Source organism: Pristiophorus japonicus, chromosome 5 (genome assembly GCF_044704955.1).
Source record: "Pristiophorus japonicus isolate sPriJap1 chromosome 5, sPriJap1.hap1, whole genome shotgun sequence".
Taxonomy (NCBI): Eukaryota; Metazoa; Chordata; class Chondrichthyes; family Pristiophoridae; genus Pristiophorus; species Pristiophorus japonicus.
The window spans coordinates 131,442,982-131,459,792 of NC_091981.1; the positions used below are offsets into that span (position 1 = coordinate 131,442,982).

At 45.7% G+C, this 16,811-nt stretch overlaps 1 protein-coding gene across 1 annotated transcript in view; it reads right to left on the reverse strand.

Moving 5' to 3' along the window:
- LOC139264459 (dynein axonemal heavy chain 11-like) overlaps positions 1-16,811 on the reverse strand; it is a 679,414-nt gene that overhangs the window by 512,350 nt on the left and 150,253 nt on the right. Inside the window, exons 15-16 of the mRNA XM_070880970.1 lie at positions 12,933-13,265; positions 7,991-8,245 (exon numbers count right to left, since the gene is read on the reverse strand). Coding sequence (XP_070737071.1) covers positions 7,991-8,245; positions 12,933-13,265 — 588 coding nt within the window. The remainder of the gene's footprint in view (positions 1-7,990; positions 8,246-12,932; positions 13,266-16,811) is intronic.

The following is a 16,811-nucleotide window of genomic DNA, read 5'->3' on the forward strand; positions in this document are numbered from 1 at the left end:
AGTTACACCCGATAGGGAAGTGGTGTTCTCTTTTTCATACATGATGAACTGCCAGTCACAGCTGAAGAGATTGGGAGGGCAACCAAACGTGACGCAGTTATGTCAAAGGTGTATGATTATATTGCAAATGGATGGCCAAACCAGGTAACAGACAATGATACACATCCATTCTTCATTCATAGGAATTAATTATCAGTCGATAAAGATTGTATCATGTGGGGTGCAAGAGTGGTTATACCAAATAAATTCAGGTCCAAATTATTAGGAGATCACCATGACCAGCACCTGGGAATCTGCTTGACCAAGAGTTTTGCACGCAGTTACTTACAATGGCCAGATCTTGATAAAGATATAGAGTACATCGTCAGTCAGTGTACGACATGTCAATCGGTAAGCAAGCAACCACCATCAGTATCATTACAGCCATGGAAATGGCCTCCCAAGGTGTGGCAAAGGCTACATATCGATTTTGCTGAGCTAGAAGGGCAACAATTGTTCATTGTGATTGAGAGCCATTCCAAGTGGGTCGAGGTGTTTCCAATGTGGAAAATAACAAGTAAAACATTAGACATTTTATGAAGATTATTTTCTCCATTTGGCCTCCCAGAAGAAATTGTTTCGGATAATGGACCACAAGTTCGTTCAGAAGAATTTGCACAGTTCATGAGCAAAAATGGTGTGAAACATAGCAAGGTCCCACCGTGCCACCCTGCTTCGAATGATGCAGCAGAGCGCACTGTACAAATTGTAAAACGTGCCCTCATCAAACAAATATTGGATCCAAATCCAAAGAAATGACAGTTGTCATTGGACCATAAATTGGCTAATTTTCTAATAACGTATTGTAATACTCCTCATACAACTACTGGTAGAACACCAGCAGAGTTGTTTCTCAAATGACAGCCACGAACCAGATTCTCGTTGTTACAACCAAACTTGGCACAGTCCGTAGAAGAGACACAATTAAGACAGGAAGAGAATCAGGATAGAGGTAGAGTAAAAGAGAGAAGTGTGAAATTAAATCAGAAGGTGAGAGTGAAGAACCACCATAAATGGGTAAAGTGGTTACCAGGAAGAGTGAAGATATGTGGTCCTTCCACATATTTGATCAATATGTTTGATAAAGGACAGGTTAGGTTTTTTCACATTGATCATATTTTACCCACAGACATAGAAGTAGTTGAAGGTGGGAGTGATTCCATTATTTCTGATTCATCAGATAGTTTTGATACGCCAGTAGCATTTCCTACATCCAATGTACTGGAAACAAATCCAAGAGAAAGTCAGAATTTAAGTCTGAGTCCGAGTCAGGAAAACAAACAGTCTGAAGTTAGAGCGAGTTCAAATGGAAATCAAGGGCATCCCTGGGAGGAAAATTTCCCTCAGGATCAACCTCGAGTGAGTTTAAATTCGACATCATGTTTGGAAGGTTCTGTTCGAGAGCGAAGGTATCCTCTTCGAAACAGAAAACAAGTGGTTAAGCTTGATTTGTAAATATGGCAAAATAAGTCCATATCCTTTATTATGTATAACCATGCAAGTTATCTATGATGATTGTTTGTTATAATAACTCTTCATTAAGGAGGGAGAAGTGTAATGTCTATAGCTCCACACTGTGGACGCCTGTTTTACTGCAACTAGTGCTGTTAATAAAGAGCAGGTCACCTGACCAGCAGGTCAGGGGTCACCGCAACCTGCAGCCATTTTACAGGCTGTGTGATGTGTGTGATCTCTAATAATCGTGAGTGTATCATCTGCAGAAGGCACCGAGCACAGACTTGGCACTCTCTGGAGGGAAAAAAAAGGCAAGTTAACCTAGATCACTCTAACGCAGCAGCTAACAGCCAGTACCAGCAGAAGCCTACAAGCTCTTCAGTTGCTAGCCTCCTATTGGTGGGTGATCATGGGGGGATGGGCATTGGGGAAGGGTAACGCAAAAGAGGAAGAGATGAAGTGCTAAAATCCACAGCGGCAATTCCAGATATTACGTCAGATTCCAGCCCCGGTGCCCGCCATTGTTGATCCTGCCAGAGTTCAACAGGAAGACAGTGGATCACTACGAGCACACCTCTGGCGCCCACCTGCCACGTGCAACTGGAAATCCTCCACCTGCTCAACATTAGCGGGGGTTGGGTGGCAGAGGTGGTGGTTAGGCAGGCCAATTCCCGTCACCCCCAAAACCGCCCCCACCTCCCGAGACTCTATCCGCGCCCCTCAGCCTGCGTCGAAGGGGTTAATCCAATTTATTTTTTTCACTGCGTTATCTTTCTTTGGGAGACCGAGCTGCTCCCCTTTGAGAATTCAATCTTTCTCACAAATGAGTTTAGACTTTAAAAAAATATAATTTGTTTACTCATAATAAATATGCATGATATACACAACATTTCCAGATGACAAACCTTATTAAAAGGTTTCAATACTAAAACAAGTCATTGTAAATAGTCTTTGGGCTAGAACCTCCACTTTTTTTGCATGCTTAACGGCCACTTAACGCCCATTTTACCGCTGAAATGATGTATAACGCCCATGTTGGCACAAAATGGAAGCTGACGGGCATTTTTCGGAAACTTATCGCTGAGTGTTACTTTCCCCATGTGCTGAATGCCGGGATAAAATATTGCTACCCGCCCACTTTTTTGGCCGGAATCAGCAGAATGGGCGAAATCAATGCCCATAATATCGCCCAGCGTTACTTTCCTCATGGAATTAATGCCGAGATTCAATATTAACACCCGCCGTCCTGGGGACAAATGGGGTGCCCTGTGGCAAGGTGCTTGGGGCCGGTATCTCCAGAGTGGAAGCAGGAATGACCGGAGGACCACTAGATGGCCTTGGGGTGGAATGGGTTCTGGAGCGTGGCGATGCAGGTTCTTCGAATTCCGCACTCTCATCCGGCGAGAACAGATCCAGCGGATTGACGGGCGAGAATCAGAGCTCCTCAGCACCAGATGTAGTTGGATCGTCTGCCGACTCCTGCCCCGCACCCCCACCTTCTGGCCTCCGTGGTCTTGCCTGGGGCCACGCAGGTGGCTGAGATGGCATCACTTCTTTCTTGCGGATCCCACAAGGTCGTCCCATCGTTTGCGGCATTGGTTGCCCTCAAGCACCTCGTTGATCACCAACGAGACCACCTCTACTATCTCGATCCATATCTTCTGGTAGGTCTTTGGGGTGGGCTTCCCACACCCTCCCTGTGTCAAATCACCCCAGTGTAACTGGGATTTGCCTCATCCGAGAACCTCCTGGCTCTTTTGCGCCCTCCAATATGTTCCTCTCCCAGCTCACTGCTCTCTCCAGCGTCAGTCTCCACAGCGTGCTGTGATGCCTCCTCCTCTCTCTCCATTATAGGCCAAATTTAGTCAAATATGTGGCTGGTAACACCTACTTTTTGTTTGCCTATTTGCTGTAAAGCTCTAAAGTCTCCCTCCTTCCTCCAAAGCAGCCACACAAACCCAGCCACGCCTTCAGTCCCTCTGAGCTCCCTTTCTCTCTCCTCTTCTGCGCGTTTCATGGTGACCCTTGACCTCCAGAATCGCGGGAATCGAGCGTTGCCATGCCGTTGTTAAGGACGGCCACACTTTACGGCAGGAGGTCAGAAAAATTTAACGCTACCGCCCATTTTATATCGCTCGCGGTAACGACCATTTTCAGAAGTGGAGACTAGGTGGTTTGAGAATGGGTGAGAAGCCGGCGATCTGAAAACCATTTTTTACCGCCCACACTAGAAATATCGCCCAAACCACAAAAGTGGAGGTTCTAGCCTTTTGTGTTTGAGGACACACATTTAGAATTACTCGGAATCCCTGAAATTCCATTTTAATTTTAATATTACAATTTTAAAAAAATAATGAGGCCGAAATTGGCCCCTTGTACACCTGCAGTTGCCGCTAATGGGGCGCAAAAGGCAAAAACAGCGCACCCTCATGGAATTAGGCGGAGGTTTTGCAGGGGAGCTAGCGGCCTGCTCGGCTGCACAGCGCCCAATTACCGCCACGGAAGTGAAATTCGGCCGCGCCCCCTCATTTATTGCTTGGTGGTGGCAATGACAGCTTCAGCTGTCGATTTGGAGTTGGGAGTTGGCTGGAGGAGTGCTATTGAAAGGCGCCATCTTGAAAAACAATTTTTGGTGGCCATTACTCTTTGCAGCTTGCGAGCACATAGGCAGTATCTGGTGGACAGGTCTCAGCGATTTTGACTTCCAAGGACTGTTCTGCCTAATTGTTTTCTTGTATCATTGAGGGCAGATTTGAAATCACAACATTTCTCTCGTTTCGTGGGGTCTGTATTGGCACTGGACCTCCTGCTCCGATGTCAAAATCGGAGGCTTCTTAGACGAAGAGAAAGGTGGAAACAAATGCAGAGACAAATGCAGAGAGAAAGACAGAGAGTGAAAGACAGAGAGAAAGACAGGGACATGGAGAAAGACAGGGACATGGAGCAAGACAGGGACATGGAGCAAGGAGAGGGACAAAGAGAGGGGCTAGCAACAGGAGACCATACCCTCCCAGGGTTTTCCAGAAGCAGTACTCCTACATCAATTTCACTCAAAAACAGTGTGTTCGAAGGCTGCGCTTCTGCAAGGACGCGGCCACAGAGCTCTGCCACCTGCTGCAATCAGACCTTGAGCCTAAGAGCAGTGTGAGGACGGCTTATCGGCGGCAGTCAAGATCACCATCACACACAATTTCTATCCCAATGGATCCTTTCAGGAAGCGACAGGAGACATCTCCAACATCTCCCAGTTTGTCATCCATTGGTCCATCCATGAGGTCACAGATGGGGACTACATCTCCATCCCCATGACCAGAGAGAAGCAGCACGAGCGTGCATGTGGCTTCAGCAGGATAGCGGGCTTGCCCATGGTGCAGGGTGACATTGACTGCACCCACGTCGCTTTGAGGGCACCGCATCACAATCCTGAGATCTTCCGTAACTGCAAAGGCACACTCACTGAATGTGCAGTTGGTGTGCGACGACACATGCAGAATCTTCACCGTCAACGCCCACTATCCTGGCAGCAGCCATAATGCCTTCATCCTGCACCAGTGAGCCAACTCTCTTCCAGCCACCACATCAAACTCGCGATTGGCTACTCATAGACAAGGATTTTTCTGTCTCCACCTGGCTCATGACTCCCCTCCGCAACCCCAACACACCTGCCCAGCTCTCATACAATGAGAGCCATGCCACCACCAGGAACATCATTCAGCAGACCATCGGAGTGCTCAAGCAACGGTTCCGCTGCCTTAACTGCTCAGGAGGAGTCCTCCAGTACTCGCCTGAGCGGGTGTCCCTATTCGTCGTCGTCTGCTGCATGCTGCACAACCTCACCATTATCAGGGCACTGCCATTGCCACCAGGCATAGCCGCACCACCTGAGAAGGAGGAGGAGGACGAGAAGGAGGAGGAGCAGGAGGAGGAGCAGGACGAGGAGGCCAAGGAGGAGGAGGAGCAAGAGGAGAAGGAGGAACAGGAGCAGCAACAACAGCGACGGAGGAGGCAGCGAGTCCATCATGAATGTACAAGGAAGGACTGCGACCATCTCATCAGAGTTCAGTTCCAGTAAATTCCATCCGCGTCCCAGTTCCTCTGGACGTCCCCATCATCACATCCATTTTCCTGTCATACCAAAGTCCCAAAACTGAAATGAGACACACCAAAGATTAAACATTCCAATCCAAATTTATAATCACACCACTAAACACTTTCATAGTGTATTTACTAATCACCCTTGTGTATTTCCTGATATATCCTCTTTACTTTAATCTAGTGCTCTTCCGCAGTGTGTCCCCTGTGGCTGCAGCACGGCTGGTGGAATGCTGCTGTGTGTCAGGGCCAGAGACTACAGGTGGCCTTGCAGGATGCCCTTGACCAGGTCTGGGCCTGGAAGGCCTGGCTAGACTGCACCATCTCAGGCTGGGCTGTGGCAGTCTGGGTTGGCTGGGTGACTGCCAGTGACAAGTGCAATGGCGGAGTGGCAGTGGTGGGCTGAGGAATGCTGTCACCCTGAGAGGGGACAGCAGGTTCAAGCTGCCCACTGCCACTCCCCCGGGCAGCACCTCAGCATCCCCACCAATCTGCTGGAGCACAGTTTGATGGGCTGCTGCGACACTGTGAGATCCCAGTGGTGGACCCAGTGGCAATGGCAGCAGTCAGAGCACTCATAGCATCAAGCTGAGACTGCATGAGAGCAGTCTGAGCTTCGATGCCACCAATCTTTGTCTGCATTACAGCACTAAGTCGTTAATTTGATTCCGCCTGTGCAGCAATGGAAGCAGACACGTCACCCATGACACGCGACATGAGGTCTGGGTCCCCATGGTCTCTCTGGGACTCCACCATCGTCTGCAGACTGGCAATGATGGGCTCCATGGTGTGCGCAGAACTCTGTGCAATCCTGGAGGTGGATTCCTCCACGCTCCTTACCACAGCCGAGAAGCTCTCGGGCACCCTTGCCATTGCACCTATGATGTCAGAGTGCATGGCCATCACCCTTTGTGTGAATGCCTTCCCAACGAGGTCCTCATCCGAGTCCTGTGGTGCAGAACTCGTGCGCGAACTCGCCCTCCGGGTGATGGCTCCCAAGCTATCCTTTCCCTTTGGCCTTGCTGCAGCCCGCTAGGTCCCGGTGCACCACCCAATGCAGACCCCTCTACTAGCCTAACCTCTAACGAATGTGTAGTGCCAGTATCTGAGCTGGTGCATGTGGGTGAGAGAAGCAATGACGCAATGCTCGGCTCCTCCTCTGCATTCTCTCCTTCCAGAGTGTCTTGGGGGGGTTCAGGTGCAGGATATACAATTTCTGCCTGGTTATCTGAAAGCATAAGTGGCACAAGACTCGCATTAAGGTGAGGGCAGTGGAGCAGGAATGGAGCAAGGAATGCAGACAGTATCGGAGCTGGAAAGTGATAAAGCCTTCAGGTGTGAGGGGGAAATGATGAGAGAAGAAGAAGATTTTGGAAAGTGATAGAGCTTTCTGATGTGTGAGAGAAGTGGTATCAGGAAAGGAGAGGGGATAAAGATACCGTTGTTTCCCCAACGGGCTTGACATCTCCGCCGGCCAGAGTGCCTACTACCTGCGGGCCAAAGAGCCCCAGCGCTCGCTCCTCAAGGTCAGAGAGGTGCTGCAGTTCAAGATCCCCTCCTCCACTCCTCTGCTGCTCCTGTCTGTTATGTGCCATCTTGGCCTGCAAAAGAAAGGAACTCGTGTGAGTAAAAGTCGATCTATGTATGTAAAAGATATGCCTGCCATGGTTGAATAGCTGTGAATGTAGGCAAGGTGTGAGTGAGTATCTGCAGATGCTTGGTGGTCGAGTGGTGTGGAAGTGGTGGATTGCAGTGTGCACAGACACTAGTTTAGAGGCTGGTATGGAGGGAGGTGTGGAAGCTTGAACTCGACATTGTTGGTTGTTGACTTTTTTCCAGCACTGGTTGAGGCTTCTCTGCACCACTGTGTTGGCTAACACCTCCCGGGCCACCTCTTGCTACATGGCACGGAAAACCTGCGAAGATGGCCTCTTTCCCGATGCAAGGAACAGAGACTCCCTCCTGGTCTCCAGTGGCCCCACCAATGCCTCCAGAGACACATCGCTAAATTGTGCGGCCCTGTCCCTTGAAGGGGGATTAGCAGCAGCCATTTTACAATCTTCCTCAGGTCCAGAGATCAGTGAATGAGTTGAGCAATGCTGAAAATGAGCAGCAGCAGGTTCAAATGACCTTCTCTTTAACAGCCAGATGGAGCTGGAGTCAAGGATTGAAGGCCGATTGCTGAATGGAACTCAGCTGAAATTGGGTAAATGGCTGTGAATAGTGTTCTTGCAGCGTACAGCTGAGGCCATTAGCGCCTCATTTACCCCCCCCCTTCACTCCTGGGGCAAAAATACCGAATGGCACACAATTTGGCAAGGCATCTCACCAGGCCTACAGAATTTTGCCCTCAATGTTTTTTCAACTGAATAACTGATTTCCTTTCAGCAAAAACTAGCCATACCTGTTCCTTAAACTGTTCTGTAGTAGGGGGACACTCAGGAACACCTTCTTCGGCATGAGTTTCGATCTCCTCTGCAGTCAACACATGGCTGTACAGCAAGAACTGTTTCATGAATTCTGTCCTATCGTCGACCCACAAGTAAGAGTAGGTATCGAATGAATTCCTGTATTCTATAGCTTTGCTAATGATCTCTGTTACCCTCTCCATGATCTCTTGCCGTATCTCTGATAGGTCAAGTATATCTTCCATGTCATTCTGTGTGAAGAAACAAACCGTTTTACAGTCTCCTTTATGGCCTCAATGGTTATTATTGCCTACCTGGGGTACAACTAATTTATCAGTGCTGGCTACATTTCATTAACAAATCAAAACAAAACCTGCCGAGGGACTAACAAGTGAACTCATTCAGGGAATCTAAATATATCTGATTTTTCAGTTATATTACTGAATTTGCTCCGTGGAATTTTCTGAATTTTAGAGGGAAACATGGTGGCAGTATCCTAGGCCTAAACAATCTCTGACCTGCTCTTGTAGCCACAGTATTTATGTGGCTGGTTCAGTTAAATTTCTGGTCAATGGTGACTGCCCTAGGAGGTTGATGGTAAGGGATACGGCGATAGTAATGCCGTTGCACCTCAATATCCTCGCGGGGAGCTTTGCTGGTGCTGTTGGAGAGGGATTAAACTACCTTGGCAGGGGGATGAGAACCGGACAACAAATTCAATAGGGAAGGAAGTAAAGCAGAAATTGGATAGCAAGAATTTAGAAAGCGAATCTCTAAGACAGAGGAAACAAGGCTTAGTAAGTAGTAATCAAGGTGTTCTTCCTGTGCTGAATGGTATATACTTTAATGCAAGGAGTATAGCGAATAAGGTGGATGAGCTAAGAGCACAGGTAGATACTTGGGAGTATGACATTATAGTCATTACAGAGACATGGCTGAAAGAAGGGCAGGTTTGGCAGATCAATATTCCTACAGGAATTTTAGACAAGACAGAGAGGGGGGTAAAAAGGCGAGGGGGGAGGGGGGCAACGCGGTATTGATTAAAGAAACTATTACAGCGGTGAGGAGGGATAATATGTTAGAGGATCATCAAAAGAGGCCATAGGGTCGAATTGAAAAATAAAAAAGAGGCGATCACACTGCTGGGTGTGTATTATAGATCCCCAAACAGTGGGAGGGAGATAGAGGAGCAAATATGTCGGCAAATTGCTGTGGAGTCCAAAAACCATAGGGTAATAATAGTAGGGGATTTTAACTATCCTAATATTGATTGGGATGAATATAGTGTGAAGGGTATAGAGGGTGCGGAATTCTTGAAATGCATTCAAGAGAACTTTTTTCGTCAGTATGTAGCAAGCCCAACACGAGAGGGGGTGGTTTCGGATTTAGTTTTGAGGATTGAAGCTGTGCAGGTTGAAGGGGTATTAGTGGGAGAGTACTTGGGTGCCAGTGACCATAATTCAGTCAGATTCAAGTTGGTTATGAATAAGAACAAGGATTGGCCTGGAATAAAAGTCCCGAATTGGGGAAAAGCTAATTTTGCTAAGTTAAGGAGTGATTTGGCTACAGTGGACTGGAAACAGCTACTTGTGGGTAAATCAGTGTCGGAACAGTGGGAGGCATTCAAGGAGGAGATTCGGAAGGCTCATGCCAAACATGTGTCCTTAAAGAAAGAGGGTGGGAATAATAATTCTCGAGCCCCATGGATGTCTAGGGACTTCCAGGGGAGGATAAAGAAAAAAAGGGACGCTTATGTCATATACCAACGGCTAAATACTATAGAATCTTTAGAGGAATATAGAAAATTAAGAGGCAAAATTAAAAAGAATATTAGGAATGCAAAGAGAGAGCATGAAAAATTCTTGGCTAGTAAAATTAAGGAAAACCCAAGATGTTCGATAAATATATTAAGAGTAAGAGGGTAACTAAAGAAAGGGTAGGGCCTATTAGAGACCATGAGGGTAATCTTTGTGTGGAGGCGGAAGATGTTGGTAAGGTTCTTAATGAATACATTGCATCTGTTTTCACAAAGGAAAGGGGCAATGCAGATATTGCCATCGAGGAGGAGTGTGAAATTCTGGATGAAATAAATATAGTGAGAGAGGAAGTATTAAGGGGTTTAGCAGCTTTGAAAGTAGATAAGGCCCCAGGCCCAGATGAAATGCATCCCATGCTGTTGAGCGAAGTAAAAGAGGAAATAGCAGAGGTCTTGACCATCATTTTCCAGTCCTCTTTGGATTTGGGCATGGTGCCGCAGGACTGGAGGACTGCTAATGTAGTACCCTTGTTTAAGAAGGGAGAAAGGGATAGGCCGTGTAATTACAGGTCTGTCAGTCTAACCTCAGTGGTGCGAAAATTATTGGAAAAAATCCTGAAAGACAGGATAAATCTACATTTGGAAAGGCAAGGATTAATTAGGGACAGTCAGCACGGATTTGTTAAGGGAAGATTGTGTTTGACTAACCTGATTGAATTTTTTGAGGAGGTAACCAAGAGGGTACTGCCTAAGATGTAGTGTATATGGACTTTAGTAAAGCTTTTGATAAGGTCCCACATGGTAGATTGGTCATGAAGGTTAAAGCCCATGGGATCAAGGGCAAAGTGGCAAGTTGGATCCAAAATTGGCTTAGAGCTAGGAAGCAAAGGATAATGGTTGATCGATGTTTTTGTGACTGGAAGGATGTTTCCAGTGAGGTTCTGCAGGGCTCAGTACTGGGTCTCTTGCTTTTTGTGGAATATATCAATGATTTAGATTTGAATATAGGAGTATGATTAAGAAATTTGCAGACAACACTAAATTTGGCTTTGTGGTTGATAATGAAGAGGAAAGTCATGGGCTGCAGGAGAATATCAATCTACTGGTCAGGTAGGCAGAGCAGTTGCAAATGGAATATAATTCAGAGAAGTGTAAGGTAATGCACTTTGGAGGGCTAATAAGGAAAGGGTATACACATTAAGCGGTAGGCCACTTAATAGTGTAGATGAACAAAGGGACCTTGGAATGCTTGTCCACAGATCCCTGAAAGTAGCAGGCCAGGTGGATAAGGTGGTTAAGAAGGCATACGGAATGCTTGCCTTTTTTGGCCGAGGCATAGAATATAAGAGCAGGGAGGTTATGCTTAAATTGTATAATACTTTAGTTAGGCCACAGCTGGAGTACTGCGTGCAGCTCTGGTCACCGTATTATCGGAAGGTCGTGATTGCACTAGAGAGGGTGCAGAGGAGATTTACTAGAATGCGGCCTGGAATGGAGAATCTTAGTTATGAGGACAGATTGAATAGGCTGGGTTTGTTCTCATTGGAACAGAGGAGGTTGAGAGGAGACCTCATTGAGGTGTACAAAATATTGAGGGGCCTGAACATAGTGAATTGTAAGGGCCTATTTCCATTGATGGCGAGATCTATTATGAGGGGGCATAGTTTTAAGGTGGTTGGTGGAAGGTTCAGAGGGGATTTGATGGGGGGCTTCTTTACGCAGAGGGTTGTGGGGATCTGGAACTCACTGCCTGGAAGAGTGGTGGATGCAGAAACCCTCACCACTTTTAAGAGATGGTTGGATGGGCACTTAAAGTGCCGTAACCTGCAGCTGGTAATTGGGGTTAGACTGGATAACCTTTTGTTGGACGGCGCAGATATAATGGTAAGTACTGCAGGGAATCGAATACGGCCAGGGTGATCTCCTGGACTAGTTTCGATCGCCTGGATGGGGCGGAGAGGAATTTTCCCAGATTTTCTTTGCTAAATTGGCCTGGGTTTTTAATCTGGTTTTTGCCTCTCCCAGGAGATCACATGGCTCCGGTTGGGATGGAATGTAGGATGTTTCAATGTAAGGGGTGCTGCAGTTGTGTGGGGCAGACTGGTTGGGCTGGGTGCTCTTTACCTTTCCACCATTGTTCATAGGTTTATATGTAACCTTCAGGACTGCTCACCAAGGGCCGTGTGGCTCTTTGTTGGCCGGCGCGGACATGATGAGCCAAGGTGGCCTCTTTCTGTACTGTGGATTTCTATGAATGTTATGGGGCGATGGTTAGACTCTGACTTGTTGGAGATAGTCATTGCCTGGCACTTGTCTGGCGCGAATGTTACTTGTTACTTATCAGCCCAGGTCTTGGCTGGCACGGACTGCTTCATTATCTAAGGAGTTGCGAATGGATCTGAACACTGTGCAATTCTCAGCGAACATCCCCATTTCTGACTCTATGATGGAGGGAAGGTTATTGATGAAACAGCTGAAGATGGTTGGGCCAAGGACACTTCCCTGAGGAACTCCTGCAGTGATGTCCTAGAGCTGAGATGATTGGCCTCCAACAACCATAACCATCTTCCTTTGTGCTAGGTATGACTCCAACCAGCGAAGTTTTCCCTGATTCCCATGACTTCAGTTTTACTAGGGTTCCTGATGTCACACTCCGTCAAATGCTGCCTTGATGTCAAGGGCAGTCTTTCTCACCTCCCCTCTGGATTTCAACTCTTTTGTCCATGTTTGGACCAAGGATGTAATAAGGTCTGGAGCCGAGTGGTCCTGGCAGAGCCCAAACTGGGCATTTTGAGCAGGTTAATGGTGAGTAAGTGCCGCTTAATAGCACCGTTGACAGTACTTTCCATCACTTTGCTCATGATTGAGAGTAGACTAATGGAGCAGTAATTAACTGGATTGGATTTGTCCTGCTTTTTTGTGGAAAGGACATACTTGAATAATTTTCCACATTAACATGGTACAAACTCTAAAAATAAAGTTACGGTAAAGATAGTGTGAGAAGAATCATTTAAAATTGTTGCTTGGATAAAATTTGCACTTACATCCCCAAAAGAAAGAATAGCAAAGGAACTGTGCTCTTCATTTTTGTAGCCATCAGAAGTGATATTAAAATATAGATTATAGCATTCTTTGACTTGGAATAAAACTTATAGGTGATCGTGTGAATTTATATTAATTACCTGATAATTATCCATCTCAAAGTGATCAGCTATTCTCTTCACCTGTGCAGCCATTTGGTAAATGTCACTTATTAGCTCTTCAACTAAATCATCGAATCCATCAGCAACATCCTTATCCAATGAAGGTTTGAATACAATCTCTGGGATAATTAGGATCATTTGTGACATAAACAAAGGAGAAGGTTTTAAAACAGCTTCAGTGCTCTCAAAGAAGAACTCCAGGGAACATGAAATAGCATTGAAGAAACCATCTAAAACCATGTCATCAATGTACTCCAAATAGGCCTTCCACGATTCAGTAACTGTGTCTGCCTTCAGAAGTCTGCAATTCTCCTATTAATCAGAAACAAATTAAGGTAAATGTGTTATCTTAGGTCTTCTGAGGCTTAAAAAGAAATCTTCACATTTTTTATTCACAAAATAATGTGCAACCATCCAACACATTCTAAGAACGTAAGAAATAGGAGCAGGAGTAGTCTTAATTTCTGCTCATCCAGAACTGGATGTCGGACAAGCAGTCTGACAATTTCGGATTACATTGGATATACAGCACAGAAACAGGCCATTCGGCCCAACCAGTCCATGCCGGTATTTATGCTCTACTCAAGCCACCTCCAGTCTTTCCTCATCTAACTCTATCAGCATAACCCTCCATTTTATTCTCCCTCATATGCTTATCTAGCCTCCCCTTAAATGCATCTATACTATTCGCTTCAACCACTCCCTGTGGTAGCAAGTTACATATTCTCACCATTCTCTAGGTAAATAAGTTCCTTCTGAATTCCTTACTTGGTTTCTTGATGACTATCTTTTATATTGCTGGCTTCTAGATTTGCTCTTTCTCACATTGGAAACAATCTGGGGCTGAAATTGCCCACCGCCCGAAACAAGTGGCATCTACCATTTTCGGTGTGTTCTGGCTGCCCCAATGCATGAGGCAGCCAAACTGTTGAAATTCAGCACTTTGTTTTTTTTTGGAGTGGGCCTCATCATGGGGGCGGAAGTGACGGTGGGGCAGAGTAGCCGTCACTAGTGGGACGGAAGTGGAGGCGGGGCGGAGTGACCGACGCTGCAAGGCATTAGCGCCGCACTGATGACGTCATCGCGCTGGCACGTCACAGCGTTGCTCCCCTTCAGTTAAAGGGGAGGGCTATGCAAACTCTACAACCACTTTAGTGGCAAACACTGGGCCACCAGGGAGGGTTTCAGCCAGGCCTGCGGCCAGGCTGCCTGTTGGCGGCCCCCGTGGTCATAATTGTTGGCCCGACCTGGCAGTCAGCTGACAAGAAAAAATAACATCGCCGGCAACACCACTTCCCCTTTAAAGGCGGTCATGCCTCCAAGCCACAGACAGCTTGGGTCACCGATCGGCAGCAGCGCCGCTCACACGGGGCAATTCCGGGAAAGGGGCAATTTCGGGAAGGGGTCCCTGCCAGTCGGTAAGGGGTCAGCATGTGCACGCCACGGCCGGACACCGCTCCAAAACCGAGGAAGTGCAATTTTCAAAATGGTGTCCTCCTCCGTGGCGACCATTCCGCACCGAGCTGTGGCCGCCACTTTCAGGCAGCCAGAGGCCTTATAGAAGGGGGCAATTTCGGCCCCTCTCTATCTACTCTATCAAAACCTTTCATAATTTTAAAGACCTCTATTAGGTCACCCCTGAATGTTGTCTTTTCAAAAGAGACCCAGCCTGTTCATCCTTTCTGATATCATCCTTGTAAATCTTCTCTGCACCCTCTCCAGTGCCTCTATATCCTTTTTATAATATGGCGACAAGAATTGTACGCAGTACTCGAAGTGTGTTCTAACCAAGGTTCGATACAGGTTTAGCATAACTTCTCTACTTTTCAATTCAATCCCTTTAAAAATAAACCCTAGTGCTTGGTTTGCTTTTTTTATGGCCTTGTTAACCTGTGTCGTTACTTTCAGTGATTTTTGTATTTGTACTCTGAGATCCCTTTGCTCTTCTACCCCACTTATATTCATATGTCTAAGAAATATTTAACCTTCTTATTTGTCTTACAAGAATATAATACCTCACATTTATCTGTGTTAAATTTCATTTGCAAATTATATGTCCATTCTTTAAGTTTATTAATGTCTCCTTGTAATTTGTTGCAGTCCTCCTCAGTATTGACTATCTCCCCAATTTGGTGTCATCTGCAAATTTAGAAATTGTGATTTTGATTCCAAAGTCTAAACCATTAATATAAATTGTGAACAATAGTGATCGCAGCACTGATCCTTGTGGAACACCACTTCTCACCTTCTGCAACTCCGAATAGCTACCCTTTACCCCTACTCTCTGCTTTCTGTCTTGAAGTCAGTATCGACCTAATCTACTGAATCTCACCTCATAGGACAACCCTTTCATTCTAGGAATCAATCTCGTGAACCTTTATTGCGCCGCCTTCAAGGCATGTATATCCTTCTTTAGATAAGGAGACCAAAACTGTAGAGAGTACTCCAGGTATGGTCTCACCAAAGCCCTGTACAATTGTAGTAAGACTTCCCTACTCTTGTACTTCAACCCCCTTGTAATAAAGGCCAACATGCCATTTGCCTTCCTAATTGCTTGTTGTACCTGCATGCTAGCTTTCTGTGTTTCTTGTACAACGACACCCAAATCTCTCTGAACATCAACATTTAAAAGTTTTTCACTATTTAAAACATACTCTGTTTTTCTTTTCTTCCTACCAAAGTGAATAACCTCACAAGGATATATAGGTTGACAAAGCACAAAAACAATTGGAAATACACACAGCAAACAGGTGCTGCTATCACATGCTATTGGCCTGAGATGTGTTGGAAGTATGAATTGCAGTGCACTTTCTATTTTATTCCCAATATGTATACACAAGATATACCAGCATGTTTTTAACATTTTATTGAGATTGTAGTGGTGAGAAAGAACTGATAGAATGGAGAGTCAGTGAGAGCCTCAGCATTATTATATGCGAGCAGGCTTGCTGTCACTACATTGCGACATCCTAACGGGAATGATTGGGGTAATTTTATGGAACTGCACTGAGAGCACTGAACCTTGCCTTGAAAAGTGAATTTCAAGAATTAGGGTGTCACTCCTTGTGATTTTTTGTCCATTAAAATAAAGGAACAGAAAATCATGCAGGGGAGCAAGCCTTGAAACCATAATTTGTAATCCCAGTTGGCAAAGCTCTACTCGAGGAATGCAATTTCGTAAAATTTCTCAACATCATGTAACTCGTAATAAGAGTATCGCACATTTATTTTGTAGTTTTATATGTATACGTTATAAGGTAGATTTTCCAAGTCGATTAAAGACACATATGGAAAATCGTTAGCAGCGAGCCCACAATATTTTGATGTGCAGTCACAATATGCGAGGTACTTTATTGCATGCAAGGACCTGGAAGAGCTATCCTAATAGCCATTGATATCCGAATGATATTAACATAATGAAGGGAATAATTAAAATATATGCACACACAAGGATATTTTGGCAGTAAATATAAAATCATCACTTCACAATTGTGGAAAATAACTTCTTTACAGAAGAGATTGAAAAAATGGGTCAGGCTTGGTTATTGATATGATTCCCTGCACCCATAGCTATGGTCACTATATATCCTCCCCGTGGGAGAGTACATTCACTTGAAATAGAAAACCTGGCAGAATCTCAGAAACCACTGTTCAGTTTTCTTTTTATTCATTCATTCACGGAATGCGAGCATCGCTAATAAGGCGACCATTTATTGCCCATTCCTAATTGCTTTTGAGTAGGTAGTGGTAAGCTGCCATCTTGACAACTGAGTAGCTTGCTAGGTCATTTCAGAGGGTAATTAAGAGTCCATCACATTGCGGTGGGTCTGGAATCACAGATAGGCCAGACCAGATAAA